Consider the following 21,926-nt stretch of genomic DNA (forward strand, 5'->3'; position numbering starts at 1 on the left):
CAGTGCCGCAAACTGAGTGGGGTGAGGTGGCTTGCTGAAGGCAACACAGCGCAGAGGGTACTCAAGTTTGGGATGTTTCGTTTAGTTAATAGCTTTTTCTTCTTTTGTATTGTAAAATTCTGTGCGGCTATGTAGTCTTGTGGTATAGCACTCGCTTTCTGATCGGAAGGTCCTGGCTTCGAGCCTCGCTTGACGCATAGTTAGTCCTTGGACATTACATTCTCTCATCGTACTCAGGTGTAAAATGAGTACCTGGCCGTTAACAGCGTTGTCTCTATATGACAAAAACAATTGTAATATCGCCTAAAAGGCTTCGTGTCCCGTCCTGCATGTTAAGTGTTACTGTTTGCTTGGACCCCCTTTAAAGCGCTTTTAGCACGTTTAGTGGATATTGCACTATATAAAATCTCAATTCAGGTTTGTTTTTTTGTAGTGTAAGAAATTGTATTTATTCTTAGCGGTAATGAATACAATTTAACTTCGAGTTTCATACATTTGTAAAGGGTCCCGATAGCTCAGTTGGTAGTGCACTCGCTTTACATACAAAGGGACCGAGATCTATCCCGGTTGAGATATTTTTCGATTCCCACCTCGTCCATTCAACAGTGATTGGATCGCTGGGTCTCTTGGATAAGGCGAAAAGTACTTTGCGATAGACTACTAGCGAACTATCCAAATCGTAGCAAACAGCTGCTATTGTCAGTTTCACGCTATAGAAACCGGGATAAAATCCGGTTCCATGGGCCTGATGACTCCAGGACAGACCTGCCTACTTGGAATTGGAAAAGTTCGGAGCTTTCAGGGGTAACACCATAGTAGACATTATAACTACCATTAAAAATTACCATGTTTGTTTAAAACAGAATAAATTTAGTCTTTAAACTCCTTTATAACAGCTCTGGCAATAAAACGGCCAGTTAAATAAGTCTATTGGATTAAAGATATTTATATAATTGTCAATTAGGACGCAAACATTTGTAGTTTTCAGAGGTAACAACATAGATGTCATTATAACTACCATGAAAATTACCATTTTGTGTTTAAATACATTAAATTGATGCTTTAAACTCCTTTATATAACAAGAAAAAGAAGTCTTTTGAATTTTATATATATATATATATATATATATATAATATATATATATATATATATATATATATATATATATATATATATATATGTTGTAAATTAGGACCCAAAAATTCATATTTCTACGAAATTTTCATAGTAGTAGGCAGATCTGCTCCAGGTCTACTAGAAAAAAATTGGTTTTAATTTGAATTTCCAAGACCTGCTTGATCCTGACATAATACGGACGGCATTGGGACGTTGGGTCACGATGTGAGTGACACGATCTGACAAAGTGCCTTGGGTCATATCTAAAGGATTACATGTTCCAACTCCACGTTTACGTTGATTTGTAGGTTTTCGGTAATATCAAATGTGACCCTTCGTCACAAAACGGTATTTTGTTGGGATGGACCAGATGCTAAAAATCAAATTAAAGTTAAACTGGTCAAAAATATGACACGTTGGTATTTACGACAGTAAAATATGATATTCCTTCTCCTCTATAAAGTATATAAACTCACCTTAAGCATGATATTTCTGGATACAAATTCCATCGTAAGCATCTTAATCATCCCGACTTAATACCGTTTTGAGACGAGGGGTCACAAATACATTTAATTTTATCCTTGTAACTCCACAACGAGTGGGATATACTAATAAAACGTTAGCATATATAAGCGCAATATCCACTAAACGTGCTCAAAGCGCTTTACAAATTGTCCCTGACCAACTGCAACACATAACATATGTTAAGCACGAGACATGACGCCAGTTTGGCAATATTACAATTTGTATCCGACAGAGACAATGCTGTCAACGGCCAGGTACTCATTTTACCCATGAGTACGGTGATGGAATATGAGTAAAGAGCCTTTTCCAAGGACTCAACTATTCGCCGAGCGAGGCTAGAACCCAGGACCTTCCGATCCGAAAGCGATTGTGATGCCACTAGCCATATAGCCGCACATAAACGGGATAAGTTGGATATTATACTCTATTTCGCTGTGCTTTCAGACAGATGGTCTATTTTTCCGCAATTGGGAGAAATAGTTTGAATACACACAAAAAAACCCCAAAAAACAAAGAACATAAACCAAAAAAAAAAAAAACAAACAAAAAAAACAAACAAAAATTAAAACATTTAAAAAACACACACAAAAAAACAACCTAAATATAAATAAAACTACCCCCCCCCCCCTAGAGAACAAAAACAAAACAGATGGACTATTTTTCAAACGCTAGTCAAATCATTGCCCGGACCGACTGAAGTCTTCATTTTTTCTTTATAATATTTGTGTATCTCTCTCTCTCTCTCTATCTCTCTCTCTCTCTATCTATCTATCTATCTATCTATCTCTCTCTCAATCACCTCCACGAGATTACTACTAACTCGTGACCAAGGCTTTGGGCTTTCCGTTTTGGGCTGTTTACATTGGAACAACAACTACGATCAAAGACGTGTCAGACTTCCGGTTCTGAGTAAATATAGTGGGAGGGGGAGTAGGAGGGGGGGGGGGTTACGGTGATCCGGTGTGTGACATCGATACCGATTCCATGTGATAGCGAGATTAGTATAAAGCCGTACTCTGGATCGGAAGGTCCTGGGTTCGAGCCTCACTCACTCGGAACATAGTTGAGTCCTTGGCGGAGGCTCTTTAAAGCTTTACTTACATTACATTCTCTCGCCGTATTCAGGTGTAAAATGAGTACCTGGCCGTTAACAGCGTTGTCTCTGTCCGAAAAAATTATATTTCCTAACAGGCGTCATGGACCGTCCTACATGTTAAATGTTGCTGTTGTCCAGGGACGTTTAGTGGATATTGCTCTACAGAAAAGCTCAATTGTTGTTGTTTTTTTTTTCCTTTTTAAAAAAAGCCGTACTCTTGAAATAATATACATTTTTAACAACTTGGCCAGAAAATTTGTCCTTCAATAAATCAATCGATTATAATAAATGTCAAAAATTCTCAAACGTGGAAATTGCAACAAGGAGACTTGAAGTTCTAGGTATGGGACAAGATTAACTCACTCAGACGTTTGCTACTTTTCAAAATGTATTCATCTATGATTAACATGCAAAAAGTAAAAAAACAATAGCTTTGATACGACGCCTATAATTTGTCTCAGAAAAATGTAATAAATAGGCATGGGGTAAAAGTAACCTCGGGTATACTACTGATATAGTCGGTGTTAGGGTTGAGTGAAATTTTTAAAAATTATACCTTTCCACCACGACATCATAAGCTATCATCACCATGGCATTCCACGAAGGAATATGGATAATTCATCATACAGGATGTCTGATTTTCAACAGGAATCACCCATATTGTCCAAGAGAGCAACTTGGGGATTAATAACATTGCCCAAGAGAAAAAAAAATGAAAGTGCCTGAAGCGGGGCACGAACCCGGAACCTTCCGGGTCACAGTGCAATGCCTTTAGCTCTCGGCCACTTCGCCCCGAGACAAGATTAGGATCATATTAATCGATGGTGGACGACTTGAAATCGCACGCGTGGTATAATAGCTTTTGACAAGAGGAGGTAATTTTAATTGATCGATATTTGAAGGAGAGTTTTCTGACCACAATTTTAAAAACGTGGGGTTTTTTTAGGGTCACCTTATATGAACCACGATCAATTTTAAGAAACCAGTTGTAATAAGAGCATTATATTGTATACACTAACATTTTTTTTTTCAACAAGAAAAATACATGAACATCTATACAGTGCAAAATATCCGCTAAACGTGTTCAAAGCACTTTACAAGGGGCCCCTTGCAAACAGTAAAACACTTCTCATGTGGACATTTTTAAACCATGGAAATAATGAATACTCTTCGTTCTAGTGGTTGATAGGAGAAAAAATAAGATAAACAGTTGAGCTTTTATATAGGGCAATATCCATTAAATGTGCTCAAAGCGCTTTACAAAGGGTCCCTGACTAACAGCAACAATTAACATGTAGGACGAGACATGACGCCTGTAAGGTGATATTACATTTTTCCCCGACAGAGACAACGCTGTTAACGGCCAGGTTATCATTTTACTCATGGATACGGTGAGAGAATATGAGGAAGGAGCCATTACTAAGGACTCAACTATGCGCCGAGCGAAGCTCAAATCCAGCACCTTCCGATCCGAAAGCGCGTGTCATACCACAAGACCACATAGCCGCACATAGCCGAAGTCAATTTCTTTCATTCTTTGAACAAAAAAAAACTAGTTTAAGATGAGTAACTCTGTATATTTACTAATAGTCATTGAAGTGACGTCGAATATAGAATTTCTCTCCATAATTTATCCTAATATAGGGGTTGTACGACGCCTTCTTTCTCACTACTCTACGCGTTTATAAGCGATCGATCTTTGAACTCCAAACTTAAAGAAAAGTTAGTCATCATTTTCAAACATCAAAACATGAGAAAGTCTTCCATCAATAATTGTAATCATAGCTGTAGATTATGGGTTGTATCTGCTTTTGTTCCAATGACAAGTGGACCAAATAATATAAACGTTTCTTCTTATCTTTGATATTTACTGATTGAGTTTGGTGATCAGACCTGCACATACGTATCCGTAGGTTCTGACGACCGGATATCGCTTTTTATCGAGCGGTATGACACTAGGGATTATGATCTGTAGGTCCTTGGTTCGAGACTCATGCGGGCCAACGAGTGAGTTTTCGAAAATGACTCTTTAATTTTTAAAAATGTGTCCTATATACTCAGATGTAAAATGATCACCTGGTAGGTAACAGTGTTGTCTCTATCGAAACCAAAGTTGTAATAACGTCTGACAGGCGTTATGTATCATAGGACTTGCTGAGTAACGTCGTCGATTTCGGGCACCTGTGTACCACGCTTCAAAACATATTATACCATTATATATATATATATATATATATATATATATATATATATATATATATATATATATATTGCGCTATGTAAAAGACAAAATGTTTTTCTTCAAATTTACATCATAATAATAAATAATAATAATAATAATAATATAATAATAATAATAATAATAATAATAATAATAATAATAATAATATAATAATAATAATAATAATAATAATAATAATAATAATAATAATATCATCATCATCATCATCATAATCATAATCATAGTATCGACTATTAATCTAAATGTTGTTCAGGACATAGCTTTTCCATTGTCAAGGCATCTTTTCTCTCTCTCTCTCTCTCTCTCTCTCTCTCTCCTCTCTCCTCTCTCCTCTCTCTCTCTCTCTCTCTCTCTTTCTCTCTCTCTCTCGCAAATCCATCACATCGGCATCCTCATTATGACATAAGCCGTGAAGAAAATATTTTTGAAATCTTAATCGAACTTTTTGACCTTCTTAGTTCAACTGAAGACAAAGCACTATTTGGACTAAGATTTGATCCCCGTACTCTTTCAACTCCCGACAGCCTTTCTCGTGTCATAGCATGTAAATAAGAGGCAGAGTATGCCGCGTCCAAAAGGATTATGTGTCTAGATATGCTTCATTTTTGACAAACAAGGCTAGAGAACACAAAGATTCTAATGTAATTTGGAAAAAAAAAAGAAAAAAGAAAATGGAGATGCATTTGATCAATAACGTTATTATTAGTATGTGAACTTCTGTTTCAAAACGGTATTGTGTGATATTTATAATATATCAGAGCTGCCTAGTACTAAGAAAAATTCGTATAAATACGAATTTTTGGCTCCAGTTACAGAGCTGCATAAGTTTCTTTGACTTGTTGAATAAGAAAGTTTAGCTTCGTAGAACATATATTCAGGACTTTGGAGCATTTTTAGACCATTATAAAAAAGTTCTTCAGAGCCATTAGGCTCATGGAGATGGAGTTTATCCCGGTTTCTATAGATCGTGAAACGGACATTAGCAATTCCTTGCTATCCTTTGGCTAGTCTATCGCCGAATCTAACAGACTCAGCTACCCATTCACTGCTGGGAGGACAGGAGAGTCAGATAAAATCTCGACTACACCCGGGATCGATCTTGGTCCCTTAGCGTGTGAATGTGAAGCGAGTGCTCTACCAACTGAGCTATCGGAACCACAATTATTTTAGACCATGCTGGGAGTAAAGTGTTTATTGCTAAAGCTAAAGTGATTTTTTTTTCTATTTTCCTTTCCCTTGGAAACTAGGTATATTATTTGAAATTGCAAGTCGGTAGTTCTGATATGTTGAATATTGAATATTGCTGAACTTACAGCTACAGGCAAATTTGTTAAAGATAAATTAATGAATGGTAAAGTTCACGAAGTTTGGATAGAATTAGTACAGTCATATAAAGTGTTTTAAAGTACATATTATGTACATTATCCCAGCAGATGTCGTCCGCCTACAAGTTAACGTTGTTGTTGCCGAGGGGGCCCTTGTAAAAGTCACCGAGTACGCTCGGTGAATACTGTGGTATAAAAAATAAGATCAAAATCTCAAGTTTTTAAAATATACTTCTTCAAAACAATGAAAAGATTAAATTTTTTCCCCCGACAGAGACAGCATTGTATACGGTCAGATACACATTTTACATCCGAGCACGGTGAGAGAATGTGAATAAATTATATTATATTCCAAGGACTCCATCTTGGGCCATTCAAAACGGGATTCACTTGAACATGGGGCCTGCCGCTCCAAAGGGGGAGGTGGTGGGGAAGCGGAAGGTGTCATACCATTAGATCCCAACGCCACACAGACAGGCCGTGGATCACATTATAATATATTTTTGGCTGATTCTGTAATGTTAAACGGACATTACCAACTAATTTTTGTGCAAAGTGCCAGTATATTATAAACTCCTTCACCAACATATGGCGATCCCGATAGCTCAGTTGGTAGAGCACTCGCTTCACAAGCAAAGGGGTAAACTCCGGCTCTATGAGCCTGATGGCTCTTGGACTACTAATTTTTTACACCAAGATCTAAAGGATGCAATTGTCCTGTCATTGCTGAGCATACTGAAGAGTCAGAAAAAGAGTAGATTTAAAATGGTAGTTTTACTTCTGTGTGCTCTAACTCCTCAGCTATCTAGACAAACCCCCCCCCCCCCCCCCGCCTCTATCCAAATCCAATTGAAGGCTGGTTTTCTAAAACTAGTTGCGTCGATTTTTCTACTTTTTGAGATTTTCCATCCATGAGATAAGTTGAAAAGTAAATTTTAGTTTAAGCTCAATTGACCCCAAGAATTTCCCTAGATTTATATAAATTTGAAGTTTAAATATGACAATATAATAGACCGAATGAGAAATTGTAGGGGAAATAATCCTCATATCTAACAATGGGGGGAAAACGGAGTCAAGGAATTTTGGAAAACCACTCTTCGATTTAAAAAAAAGTAATTTACCAGTTAACTGCCTTACTATGGTAGAACACGTATTTTAAAATATGGCCAGAAAACTCGTCCTTCAAATATCGATCAATTTAAATGACCATCATCTTGGCAAAAACCTCGCGAGGTCCCAGGTTTGATAGTAGTCTTTGCCAAGATGAAGGTCATTATAATCGATCGATATTTGAAGGACGAGTTTTCTGTTCAAATTTTCGAATAATATGTGTTTTTTCATATTTCAGCTAACGGATTAATAGCTTTGTCTTCGTCCTGGGATGTGAATGATATAACAGTTATAATTGCATGTTACGTTCAATGCAAAATGGAGCAAAAATTTCATTTTATTCGTTTCAATATCTTTGAATTTAATGAGAATTCCATTATAATCGCGATTAAGTGAAATAAATTCAAATAATGGATTCCTTTATAATTGAATCAAGAGAATGATTTTCGGAATACAAAAGACCGGGGATGCTTTCAGAAGAAGAGTTAAGAAATACAAACCAAAAAAAAAAAAAAAATTAAGAAAAGAAAATAAAAAGAGTAGAAAATTATAAATTTATAAAATCTAACTTGAAATTGAATTAATCTTTAATGTTTTAAAATATAATAATATTGATAATTGAAATAATGATAAATTGATGTGAAAACATTTTTCATTTAATGTGTATGTAATTATAAAAACAAACTTTACCTGTTTTTTATTATGGAGAATCACACTTAACATGTCGTTACGAATTGTCTGTAACACAATGCCATTTTCATATGAAATTAAATAGACATCTTGATAGTTTGCAAAACATGCATTAACAAAAAAAAATCTAAATACTAGAATGAAAATGAGCGGAGGACAAAATTGTCCCATTACGATGTGGCTTGGAAACATTAAAATCGAGTGACACTCCACGCGCTGAAATTTAAAAGAAAATTCATTTTATTTGTTTCAATATTTTAAAATTTAATGAGAATTTCTTTGTAATCGCTGTTAAGTAACATAATTTTAAATAATGGACTCCTTTATAATTGAATCAAGTAAATGATTCACGGAATACAAAAGACCAAAGACGCTTCAGGAAAAAAAAAGTGAAGAAAGATATAAAAGAAATAAATTATGAACATTATAAAAAATATCTTGAAATTGAAATAATCTGCAATTTGCTAATTATATTATTTGATAATTGAAAGCAGGATAAATGAATGTTTAAAACGTTTTCCATTTAAAGTGAATGCAGTTAAATGAAAGATAAAGATTATCTGTTCTCTATCATTATGGGCAATCACACTTAACCTATGGTTTAGAATTAATAGCAGCACAATGCTTTTTAATGAAACTAATCTTGCTAACCTGCAAAACATGAGTAACCAAATTTAAAAAAAATAATTAAAAGAAATAAAAATAAAATAAAAATAAGCGGAGTACGACATTGTCCCATTAAGATGTGGGTAATGGAAGTCCCGGGTTTGAGAGTTTTTGCTATGATACTTACTTACTGTTCTAAGGTCGACAGTAAAGAGCCCCAGTGACTTCTGTCTTCTACCAGCTTCCGGATCTCACCCCAGGTCCAACCGAAGGATGACATCAATCTCTCTTTCCACCCATCTTCTCCGAGTTTCCAGTGGTCTTCGCCTATTGCCAGTGACTTCTGTCTTCTACCAGCTTCCTGACCTCACACCAGCTCCAACCGAAGGCTGTCATTAATCTCCCTTTCTACCCATCTTCTCCAAGTTCTCAGTGGTCTTCCTCTTTTGCAATTACACTGCTGTGTCCATCAGACCGCTGTTTTCGGGATTCCTCCCTCCATCATTCGCGACAAACATGACCAATATATCTTCATCTTCTTGATTTGGCTGTTTCAGAAATGGGGGTCATGTCAGCTTTTTGAAGAAGCTCTTCGGTTGAAATGATGTTTGGCCAAAAAATGTGAAATATATTTCGTAGACATTTGTTTTGAAATAATGTGCAACAAACGGTTTTTGTTAATTTCCAAGATTCTGTTCCAGCTATGCTAAGGGCAAGGGGCATTTTAATCAAGCAATATTCGAAGGACGAGTTTTCTGGCCATCTTTTAAATGTGCCTTTTCAAAAGCAGACTAGAATTTGTAAATTCCACGGAAGAAGTACTGCGACAAATTAATGATGTCGAGTTTTTATATAGCGCAATATCCACTAAACGTGCTCAAAACGCTTTACAAATGGATTACAAAAAAAAAAAAATTATTCGCCAAACGGCTGTTATCTCATAAAAAAAAAGAAAGTATGTCATTCCGCCACGGCATCATAAGATATCGTCGCCTAGGCATTCCACAAAGAAATATGATAGATAATTCATCAAACAAGATGTCTGATGTCAACTGGAATCACCCTTGTTGTCCAAGTGAGCAAATTGGGGGTTAATAATCTTGCCCAAGAAAAAACCCGAAAATCCCTGAAGCGGGGACTTCCGGGTCACAGTCCATTGCTTTAATAACCACTCGGCCACTTCGCCCCCCAAAATGGCATAAAACCATTAAACTTCATATAAAAACAAAAACCCAAATAGGGATATAAGTCAAACAGGAAGAAACTAAAAAAAAAAGAAAAAGAAAAAAAAAAAAAAGAAAAAATAGGCATTATCACTAAAAAGCACTAATTACATGAAAGATTTCAATAATTGATTGTCAAACAGGCATGCGATGGAGAAAAAATGCAAAATATTGGAAAAGCGCCGTATAAAGTATCTGTAATTCTTTGTTAAAATTTCGAAGAATTACACAAAGATTTTGTCTGGATTATTACGCGTAATAATTGTAGCTTTGTTTTCCTTTTATCTAGTTTCTGTCTGATTATCATTCCCACAGCATTCTTTAACATTATTATCTCCAAAGAAAGAAGAAAAAAAAATATGAGTGAACGGTAATGTAAGTTTTTGAGCAAAGTGCTAAGGGAAATAACTCCTCTAGCTATAAAATCTTGTCACAGTGGAAATTAACCAGTTAACTGCCGTAGTTTGGGGAAAAAAGCCAAACATGTATTTTAAAAATTGGCCAGTAAACTCGTCCTTCTAATATCGATCGATTTAATGACCCTTGTTTTGACAAAAATATTCAAACCTGGGAATTTGTATTTGAAAATTTTGTGCGGCTACGTGGTCTTGTGGTATGACACTCGCTTTCGGATCGGAAGGTCCTGGGTACAAGCCTCCCTCGGCGAATAGTTGAGTCCTTGGAAAGTGCCCTTTTCTCTCATTCTCTCATCGTTTTCGGGTGTAAAACGAGTAGGCTACCTGGCCGTCAACATCGTTGTCTCTGTCGGGAAAAAAATGTAATATCGCCTAACGGGTGTTATGTCTCGTTCTACGTGTTACGTGTTGCTGTTGGTCAGAGATCCTTTATAAAGCGCCTTGAGCACGTTTAGTGGATATTGCGCTATATAAAAATTCAAGTTTAAATAATCCGTATCTTGACAAAAGAAACTCTTAAACCAAAGAATTGCCAAGATTAGGGTAATTTAAATCGATCGATTTTGAAGGATGACATTTCTGGCCAAAATTTTTTAAAATATGTTTTTCCAGAGTACGCCAGTTATCTGGTTGACTCACTCCTTACCAGCCATTTTCAGGATTTTCCCCAAAACTTCACACCCAACTAACACAAAAATATATTTTTTTATCACTAAAAACCAATAGCAGTAATTTCTTGCGATAAATAATTTATTCTTTAGCAAAACATGCTCTATCTACAACGCACTGTTCATTTTCTTTAAATTTTATGATGTACAAAAGAAATTTGAATAAAATAAAATATTAAAAATTGAGCTTAATATAGCGCAATATCCACTAAATGGGCTCAAAGCGCTTTATAAGGGGTCCCTGGTCAACAGCAACATTTAACATGTAGGACGGGACATGCCGTCTGTTAGGCGATATTACAATTTTTCGGACTAAGACAACGCTGTTAATGGCCAGGTACTCATTTTATACCGGAGTACGGTGAGAAAATGTGAGTAAAGAGCCTTTTACGAGGACTCAACTATGCGCCAAGCGCGAGGCTCGAACCCAGGACCTTCCGATCCGAAAGCGAGTGTCATACCACAAGACCACATAGCCGCACAATAAGAAAAATGTTGGTTGTATCGTAAGGAATGTGACGATCTTCCTATAGTTGGTAAGGAAAGGGTTAACGGGGAGAACCCATCATTCTGCAGGAAATGCAGGTGTTGTCATTAGTAATCCATTCTCCACCAATGTAATTACAATGCTAGAGATTACGTGGAGTTGTAAACGCACTGTCGAATTACCGTGTCACAGGGATGTGAATGAACAAAATGGCTTGATTAAATACATGTGTGAAAGATTATTTCATTCAGATATTTGAACAAATTGATTTGTGGTAGTAAATTAAATATAGATATAGAAGTAGACACAAAAAGAATTCATTATAATTTACCAAACAAAATGTTAAAAGGAACATTGCACCCCCCCCCCCCTCCAATAGGAAAAAATGTAACAACTAATAAAAAAAAAAGAAAGAGTAACAAACGTAATGAAAAGTAAAAAGACCCCCCCCCCCCCCCCCCCCCCCGTCCCCGCTCTGTAACAAGAACCGGAAAAGAAACACGACAAAAAAAATCAACTATGCAGCCTTTTCAAGAATTTGTTCGTTCCAATTTAAAAGCTATCTATGACTCATTGCCTTCTCATAAGTAATATAATGTGTTAATGACTATTAATCATAGATAATTATAAAATTCAGCTTCAACAGACGGGCACTTATTTGCAGGTCTGATAACCCGATTCCTTTTGGGCTCATTGTTATAATGGAAATCTAAAAATAATGACGCAAAATATTGTCCATTCCAACAATGTTAAACTAGACCCATAAGTGGGTTCGGATGTAAGACCTGCATATATCTACACGTCGGTTTCGATGCTTCTCTTGGAATGGACCATAAAGATGGACTTCCAATAGTGGATGACTAACGGAAATGTTCTCTATTTATTAATTCATTTAATCATATTATTTATCTATTTATTTATTTATTTATTTATTTATTTATTTATTTATTCATTCATTCATTTATTGATTGATTGAGTGATTGAATGATTTATTTATATATATTTATTTTTATATTCGTTTATTTATTTATTCATTTATTTATTCAAACGCGAATATAACATCCAGGGAGTCATAATATGCTGTTATCTAATATGTATATTAATAACAACATATTTGAAATTCGTATTATGGATCATTTACTTCCATTGAAATTGCAATTGGTTGTGATGGCTGTTTGACGTGTTGCTATAATACCCTGACGAATTATCATTTTGATTATAACACTTTCAATTCAAACATAGATTGATTTAGACTTAGTGCAATAGGACAAAGAACTCGTTACGAAAAGCCTTCGTTTCCGGTTCCTAAATTCCTGGAAATGTATATAACAGGTCCTTCCTAGGACTAATTATGAATAGGTTACATATTGAATGACATAAGGTGGCATAAATATTTCAGTTGCATGGTGTATAAGCAGATTCTTAAGATTACGAGACTTAATTGAAGAAGGAAAGCCGATCCTTTTTCATGACCAGCATATATTTAGACTTGAAAATAGGATGTCATCACTCCGAAACCAGAGAATGAATTACACAAGGTATGTATTCAGTCCTCCGGAAGAGTAGCTATACACTTCCAATGGGATTGAAAGCAGTTGTTTGTTTTTTTCGTTTTTTGTTTGTTGCCTTTTTTTTTGGCATCACACTTTTGTTCACTGTTATATGCACGTATTTAACATTTCTTCTTCTTCTTTTCCTTTTTTTCATTTCTTTTCTTCTTTTGAATCTTTAATCCCCAGTATGCAATCAGATAGAACGAAACAACATCGCATTATTCGGCCCCAAATCTGAAAACCTGGCAGGCTTTGTGAATTCCTTGTGCGCCTCCATGACCATTCCCCACTTTGAGATCCGAGGTGACCACATGCTGAGTAGACAACCGTTTTTCCCCAACGCCCCGCTGGTCAACTTATACCCAAGTCTTGATCATCTGGGGAAGGCATACACTGACCTTATCAAGATTTACGGGTGGACAGAGATGTTGCTGGTATATGGGTCGACTTATGGTGAGTATTGTGGGCAATCTGTTTTGTTGAGGATTGACCATAGAAATCTAGATAGCATTGGGATGGACTCAATATGATTGTTGTTGTTTTCAATATTTTTTTTTTTAATTCTTAGTCTTTGCGGCTATATGTTCTTGTGGTGTGATACTCTACCTCGGACTGTAAGGTCCAGGATTCGAGTACCGCTCTCTGTGGAGCATTGTTGAGTCATGGGAAAAGGATCTTTATTCACATCCTCTCATCGTACTCCAGGGTAAAATGAGTGCACGGCCGTTAACAGCGCCGATGTCTCTGTCGAAAATAAATGAAATATCGCCCAACAGGCGTCATGTCTCGTTATACATGTCACCTGTTGTTGTTAGACTGGGACACTTTGTAAAGCTCTTTGAGCACGTTCAGTGGATATTGCGTAATATAAAATCTCAAATAATCTTTTTTAGGGTGGAGGTATCGTGATCTTTGTTGTTGTTGTTGTTGTTGTTGTTGTTGTTGTTGTTGTTGTTGACAATGTTGTTTTAAAAAAAAATCATTTTAGTCCCAACAGTTGCTCATCATAACGACCTCTTGCGTTAAAGAGCTAAGGGAAATGTATTGATTCTATGTCCGGTCAAGGGGTTTTTTTCCTTCTTTCACCAATCTGTTTACCCGCCTGTTATTTAAAAACTCACCGAGGCGTCTACTCAAAAGTAAAGAATCAGTTGGTAAGCCTTCACATCAATACGACGCATGGAGTCGTAGATTATTTCTGTCTCTGTAGACTGAAACAGACAGTAATTATCCCTTGCTACCATTTAGATAAGATGTAAATCTATGGTAAAAAAACTACATAATTCTGGATTATTGGACGGTGGTGATAAGATAAGATAAGATATACTTTATTGATCCTGAATGGAAATTATCATAATGTTACTTATCATTTATCGTTATATTAGCACAGATTTATACACTGTTATGAACTAATTTATGAAAATACGTAGCTAATTAAAATCAAAATAAACATCAAATATAATAAACTAAAATAAAATATTCATAAAATATACAGCAGTGGTGGGGTGGCGCGGTGTTTAGAAGAAATCTCGACAGCATCCGAAACCGATTCCATTCCCTTTACTTGTGAAGCGATTCCTAAAACAACTGAACCATCGGACCCCCAACATTGCAAACCTTTATGCAATTGCAGATGCCTGTATGGGCCACAGAAATACCATTGGTCGGGGTCCTTGTGACCCGGGAGGAATAAATTTTAAAACTACGCCCCATCCACTTAAGCGTGTTGAAATATACCAGCAGCTCAGTCCTTCGAATCTTGAGATCGCCCACTTCTTTGATTAAAGAAAATCCCCGCAAAATCCTTCCTTTTCCGATAAAGCTTTTAGCAGTAGTGTCCCTTGATTAAGAAACTTTTTAAAGTCTAGAAATAAAAAGAAGTCCTTTTCAGTCTGTATTTTAACCAGTTAAAATCTTGCGTTTAACAGTTTGGCCAGAAAACTCGTCCTTCGAAAATAAAACGATTTAAATGACCCTCGTCTTTAAATGACCCAAATCTGAAACTTGGGGTTCCTTGAAGACTTCGCGAAGTCCCAGGTTTGAAATTTGTTTGCATAGATGAGGGACATTTAAATCGATCGATATTTGGAGAACGAGTTTTCTGGCCAAATTTTTAAATACGAGTCTTTCCAGAGCACGACAGTTAACTGGTAAAAGACATTCAAACGTTATCATTTTACAGAGTTGATGTTGATATCACTGAACTAAAAATAACAAAAAGGTCACATTATGAACTCTATAAAGCGACTTTAAAAACGCAAAGATTGAAAAGGACTTGTTTAGAAGGACTGGATGGGGTGGTCTAGTGGATAAGGCTATGTACTTCCGCCTATGGGACCGCCATTTCACATTTATTGTGACCCTCGCCTCATTAAGTGCCATGTCGGGATGATTAAGATACTGACAAATGAAGTTATAGCCAGATATGTAAGACTTGTGTTGAGTTCCCATACTTTATAGAGGAAAATGAAAATTATATTTTACAGTACCTAAATAACAATGATTCATATTTTTGACTAGTTTATTTTTAATTTGACGTTTTAGCACCTGTTTAATAATAATAATAATAATAATAATAATAATAATAATTAATAATAATAATAATAATAATAATAATAATATAATAATAATAATAATAATAATAATAATAATAATAATAATAATAATAATAATAATAATAATAATAATAATAAATAATAATAATAATGATAATAATATATACTTTATTAATTCAAAAAAATGGAAATTCGTTACAGACGTGGCATCATAAAAATGTATAAACACAAAGTTGAGAATCATGGCGACAATGAATACATATATAATATATATATATATATATATATTATATATATAAATATATATATATATATATACATATACATATATATATATATATATATATATATTATATATATATATATATATATATATATATATATATATATATATATACAAATGCATATATCCCGACATGATATCATTTTGAAACGATGAGTCACATTTTTTGAAACAGCAAATGAGGACGAATAAACGTCATTTCCTTTTCTACTATCTTAACTTCTAAAACAGCTTGCAACACTATGTGTGACCAAAATATTCAAGTATGTCAATCTTCCAGTTTTTTAGTTTTTCGTTGACATTATATCCGTGGAGCCAACGTCAATCCTAGTTTCTATAACGCGAAACAGGCAGTAGCAATTGCTTGCTATCCTTTGAATGGTACGCTCATTTATCGCGAAGTACTCTCCTCCAGATTTAAGAGACCGAGCTACCGAGTCACTACACGGAGTGTCAGATAAATAATATCAACTTAACCCGGGATCGATCTTGGTCCCTGGGCTTGAAGCAAGTGCTCTACCAACTGAGCTATCTCGTCCTAGCTCAGTTTGCGTCACTGCACTGCGGCTGACGCCTGGGTTTTTCCAGTTTTCCTTTGGAATAGACCCTAAAGAGAAATTTTCCCTATGAGTTGAATAACAGGAATTTTATTTTTCATTATTTATATTTATATCATATCATATCATATCGGTAATAGAGCTTTAAAATTGTCCCAATTGATCCTTACTTGCCCTTATAACATAAGTTACAATATTACACATTACACATTGCATATGCTTTGAGATAAAAATAAATTAAAAGAAGAAAAAAGATAAAAGTATAGGAGAACAAAATCCATTCTCATTCATATTATATGTGTTTTAAACCAAAATGTTGCCTATCAAGGGCATTTCAAATTTCATTAATATTTTAAGCATTTTTAGTTTGAAATGTTAAACTGTTCAATGCTTTGGCAGAACCGCATATAAATGTAATTTTCAAAATTGAAGTCAAATATTTTGGCATAAATTCATCTTCACACATTAATTATTATTAGAGAATTATTATTTTTTTAAAATCACTGCATTTTCTGTTGTTAAGACCACAAACTCCAATTATATTTGAAATAAATCACCTTTCTTCTGTCTTCTATATTTTAATGTTGAAATCCCAGACATTTTAATCTTTCTTCATAGCATATAGCATGAAAAGTCAGCAGCAATGGGTTTTAATTAAGACAACAGTAATGGCAATGCGACTTAACCTTCATTAACAAAAACAATGCGTCTCATCCTCTCTGTCATTTTTCTGTCCCTCTAATCTATTTCTAGAAAAACAAAATGACATCTTTACATGCAAACTGTCTCACTGGTTTTCAAAACATCTCATCTATAGCCACGTCGTCGTCCCCTCATAAGCCTATGCATGCTGTTGTGTTGTCATAAAGTATTTGTGACCAGCCGTCTCCATACGGTATTTTTTGTCGCGGTGAATTCAAGCTGAACACTAATTTTAGACTTAAAATAATATGAATTTAGGTGGGGGGGGGGGGGGGGGAGCGAGGACGGGTTGGGTTTTTTTTGAGGGGGGGGGGGGAGTTTAATACGCAATATAAGAAATTGTAATTTGTCTCCATCGTAACAAACTGACATTAACCCCAACATTAATTTTTGCGGCTATAATTTAAATTTCAAGACTCAAATTCATCCCTGAGGTCATCTCAACAAACTACTTTGAAACGATGGACTACATGCTAGGATTAAAAAAGAAAAAAAAAACCAGAAAAAAAACAAACAAACAAACAAACAAAAACAAAAACCCAACAAAACAAACCAATAAAAAAATAAACAAAGAAAAATAACACAAAATGCTGGGTCTCTTTGGTGTAAAAAAAATTTAAAAATAAAATCGAGCTTTATATAGCGCAATATCCACTAAATGTGCTCAAAGCGCTTTACAAGTTTATTGCCTTTTCCACTTGACCATCTTGTCCTTCTCAATAAGTCATTTTCAATCTGCATTTTAAAGACACCTTACATACAGAGTTGATCCTGATGGTGTGTGGTATCCACGTGAAGTGTATTTTGCACTATATTGATGTAGAGCCTTGCGTCAACAAATGTCCTTGAGGTTGAAATGTGAATTGCAGAAAGATAAAACAAACAAACGTTGAAAACCAATCAGAAAAGATGTGAGAAGGAAAACCGAAACCCTAAGACCGACAAACTATATTAACACAAGAGTTATTGGGTTACTTACAAGACGAACTGGGAAATGACTGTGAAAGGACTGTGACCTTCTGGTCCCAAGGCCGGTGACCTAACCCCACAACCATCTGCCGTCCAATTCTAGAAATTCCCGTCTTCACCCTTTTGCCAAGCATTCATTCACGCCCGTTGAAGGCGTTAATTTGTTTAAAGGTAATTGCCGATACAGAAAAGATGGCCACAGAGTGCAATCGTTACAGAGCCGCACTCGTTCTCATTCATATTACTTAATTTTCTTGTCACGAGAATTCTCGCAGTTTCTCGCTGATTGTTAATTTTTGACACCTTTGCACTTTGCACTTTTGGCAACTGGACTTTCCGACCTTATTGACGTTACCAATTTGGAAAATAAAACATTGACACAGTTGCCATCTTCTTACAAATTATGCAAATTAAATATAACAAACATCTGCATATTTACCTAATTCTTTATAAATCAAGGGGGTCCAGTTAGCTCACTTGGTAGAGCACTTGCTTCACAATCAAAGGGACCGAGATCGAACCCGGGTGCAGTCGATAGTTTTACCTGATTCCTCTGTCCACCCAGCAGTGATTGGGTAGCTGGGTCTGCTAATCTGGCGGAAGGCACTTTGCGCGATAGGCTAGCGTCCTATCCAAAGGGTAGCAAGCGATCGTTATTGTCCGTTTTATGCTATACAAATCGGGATAAACTCCGGCTCCATGGGACCTAATGGTTCTGAAGGACTACTTTTTATATATTATATATAAATAATGCAAAATGCAAGGCCAAAACCTTCAAAAAATTCTTTGAAAAAGATAATTAAGGTTTTTTACTCAACAAATCATTTCTTTTACTTTTCTTTTTTTCTTCTTTTTTTTTGGATTATTTAAAGTTAAAAAACGCATCAATACAGGTTTTAATATAACTCATGAAAAAAAACGTGATAAAAGACACACCACATTCTTTAATTATCTGATATTTCTTTTTGTCCTCTGGGCTTCTAATTCTGTCCTCAACCAAGTGGAGGGCATGATATTATAATAATGCCAACTCTTTTTTGTTATCTTTGATATAAAACTGACATCACATGACGAATGGCATCTAAGAATAAACTCCATATTCTAAGTTGTTTTCAAATACTTTGAAGTCTTCCTCACAACAATATCGGGTTCAGATCGAAAGAGCAACACGGTTGTACGTTGACTAATACGATTCTTTAATCTCTTTGTATTTATTAAAAGATTATTTTTATCGTGCCCAATAGCACAATGAGTTTGCGAATGATAAATTGACCCCCAAAAAACATGACAAAAATAAAAACAAGAACAAAAAAAACAAAAAAACAAATCAACAAAACCAACCCCTCCCCCAAAAAAAACAACAACAAAAAAAAAACAAAAACAAAACAAAACAAAAAACAAAAAAAACAATAACGGTGGATTGTATTCATGAGGACCAAAAGATTACTTATAATTATCTACCTATCACCTGTTTTTTTACACCTTATTTCACACCAACAAAATGTGTGAAAATATTCTGCAATCGTTGAATAAAATTGCTATTCAATGCGTTCAAAGCATTATTCAACGATTACGTATTTACTAAGAAATGATAGGGTTTTCCAATGAGAGGGATGGAATAAACACATTTATTAGCTTTTGGCCATAAAAACTTTAACTATAAAATGACTCTAGCATTTATATACAGCAATATATCCATTAACATGCTCAAAGAGCTTTACAACTGCAACGCTTAACATTTTGAATGATACATATTCGTATATCGAACGCTTAAAAAATCAAGATGAGGCATTGAATGGCACAGACTGAGAACTTGAACATGCTTAACAGCGGCCACGCATTTCCACATTTTCCACACGGATACGTTTCGGCAAAGAACATGAAACCACAGAGCATCTGGTTGAACACTGTGACTCCATTGCTGACAGGACCCCCGACTACATGGTTTCGCCGCCTGGATCGCTTCATCAGTGGGGACCTTCCACCTGTCCAACATGTACCCCGATGTGAGATAGAACCCGAAACCGCAGAGCATCTAGTTGAACGGTATGTTGTGACGAAGTTTCCGGGCGGGTTTGCGACGGTGCACTAACTAGTGCGGTGAAGAATTTGCTGATTGGGTCGATCGTTATAACATAATAGTGTGAGCACCATTGGAAGCTGCTGCCGCCTGGACAGACTGTCATAAAATTAATTGTAGACTGAAACCAACTGACGATGCTGCTCCAGGAAAGAAGCTGTGTGTTATAGCATGAAATCACAAAGCCATACCAAGAAAGCAAGCAATAACAGCAACGTGAAATTAGTTTCAGTTCAAGCTTCCATGCAGCCTCAGTATCATCGCTGTAACTGTCTCTGCGCACCACTGAATTTCACGGAAATCAATAAGATTCAGAACTGAGTCTATAAAATCGAAACGATTTAAGGTTTAAGGTTTAAGATTTAACTATTTGTGTAACTGGATCTTTAAAATAAATCTACATGCGAGTTTCAACGAAATTTGAGATGCATGCCCTCGTGGATTGGCCTTTAAAATATTCTACACATTTTTTCAACTCCTGAAGGTGAGGAAACTATATCCTTTCAATAGCATTTTTTAGCTTTTGCTCAGGATAAAAAAGCCACAGTGGAAAAATTGGGTAAATATTTTTGGCGAATATGGAAGATAGTTGCTATGTCTTCAACCAAAATTAATTTATGGATGGTTGAACAATTATTTCCCTCATAATATCCAGATACATAAAGCGTGCATCATGTCCACCAATGGTCCTACATTAATCTCTCGATGGCGTTTTTGCCAACAAAAAAAGAACTCCAAAAAACCAAACACATTTTTAGAATCTTGGCCAGAAAATATGTTCTTCCATGATCGATTTATTAAAATGACACTCATCTTGTAAAAAATACAATCATCCCAACCTCAAGGTCACGGAAGTCGCAGGTTTGAGAGTTTTTGACAAGAAGAGGGTAATTTTAATCGATTGATCTTTGAAGGATGGGATTTCAAATTCTGGCCAAAATTTATAGAAATTGTTTTCTTTTCTTCAGAATATGGCAAATTTCCTTGCTCGATTTTATCGTAATCTTTTGGCTCGGCACGAGAGCAGAGCGATAATTTGCTATAAAATATTGTGGATATTCTCCACTTTGTCGGGTCGGTTCCCCATAAAACGCAGGGAAATATTTAAGAGAACACTCTGGACCGTTACACACTATAAACCATTATGGATGAATAGTGCCGTATATCGGTAACATGGTATTTGCTTTAGTATGCCATGTCTTTGTCTTGATTTCCAACAATAAAATGTCTATATCAAATAGTTCAAGGACACCATATATATTTTTGGAAAAGAAGTCATAGAAAAAAAAAAAACCCAAAATAACAACATGTAATATGATTTACACTAGTATATTAATCTATGTTGAAATCCCAACATTTACTTCGGCAAGCGATCTTCATTTTCTATTTCTGCCATCATGTGATAATTTTACAAATTCTCCCGTATTCTGAAAATACGCGCATTTAATTTTTTTTGCAAAGAAACTTGTATTTGAAATAAAGATAAATTAAACGACCCTCATCTTGAGTAAAATCTCTCAAACTAAGGATTTGGGATCAATGTCACGTAAAGTTGAGATTTATTTTCTGACTTCCCGTCAACCCAGCAGTGATTGGGTTGCTGGATCTGTTAAATCGGGTCGAAAGTACTTTGCATTAGACTAGCTTCCTATGTAAATGGTAGCAAGAAATTGCAATTGTCTGTTTCACGCTATAGAAACTGGAATAAACTCCGGGATCGTG

General features: G+C 35.5%; 1 protein-coding gene across 2 annotated transcripts in view; it reads left to right on the forward strand.

Moving 5' to 3' along the window:
• The window catches only part of LOC144968045 (glutamate receptor ionotropic, kainate 2-like), a 288,839-nt gene that overhangs the window by 187,694 nt on the left and 79,219 nt on the right, over positions 1-21,926 (forward strand). For both annotated transcript variants that reach the window (XM_078906003.1, XM_078906004.1), the window contains exon 4: positions 13,245-13,511. In XM_078906003.1, the coding sequence (XP_078762129.1) occupies positions 13,245-13,511 (267 nt within the window). The remainder of the gene's footprint in view (positions 1-13,244; positions 13,512-21,926) is intronic.

This window comes from Berghia stephanieae, chromosome 3 (genome assembly GCF_034508935.2).
Source record: "Berghia stephanieae isolate SIO BIC M18660-M18661 chromosome 3, UCSD_Bste_1.3, whole genome shotgun sequence".
NCBI lineage: Eukaryota > Metazoa > Mollusca > Gastropoda > Nudibranchia > Aeolidiidae > Berghia > Berghia stephanieae.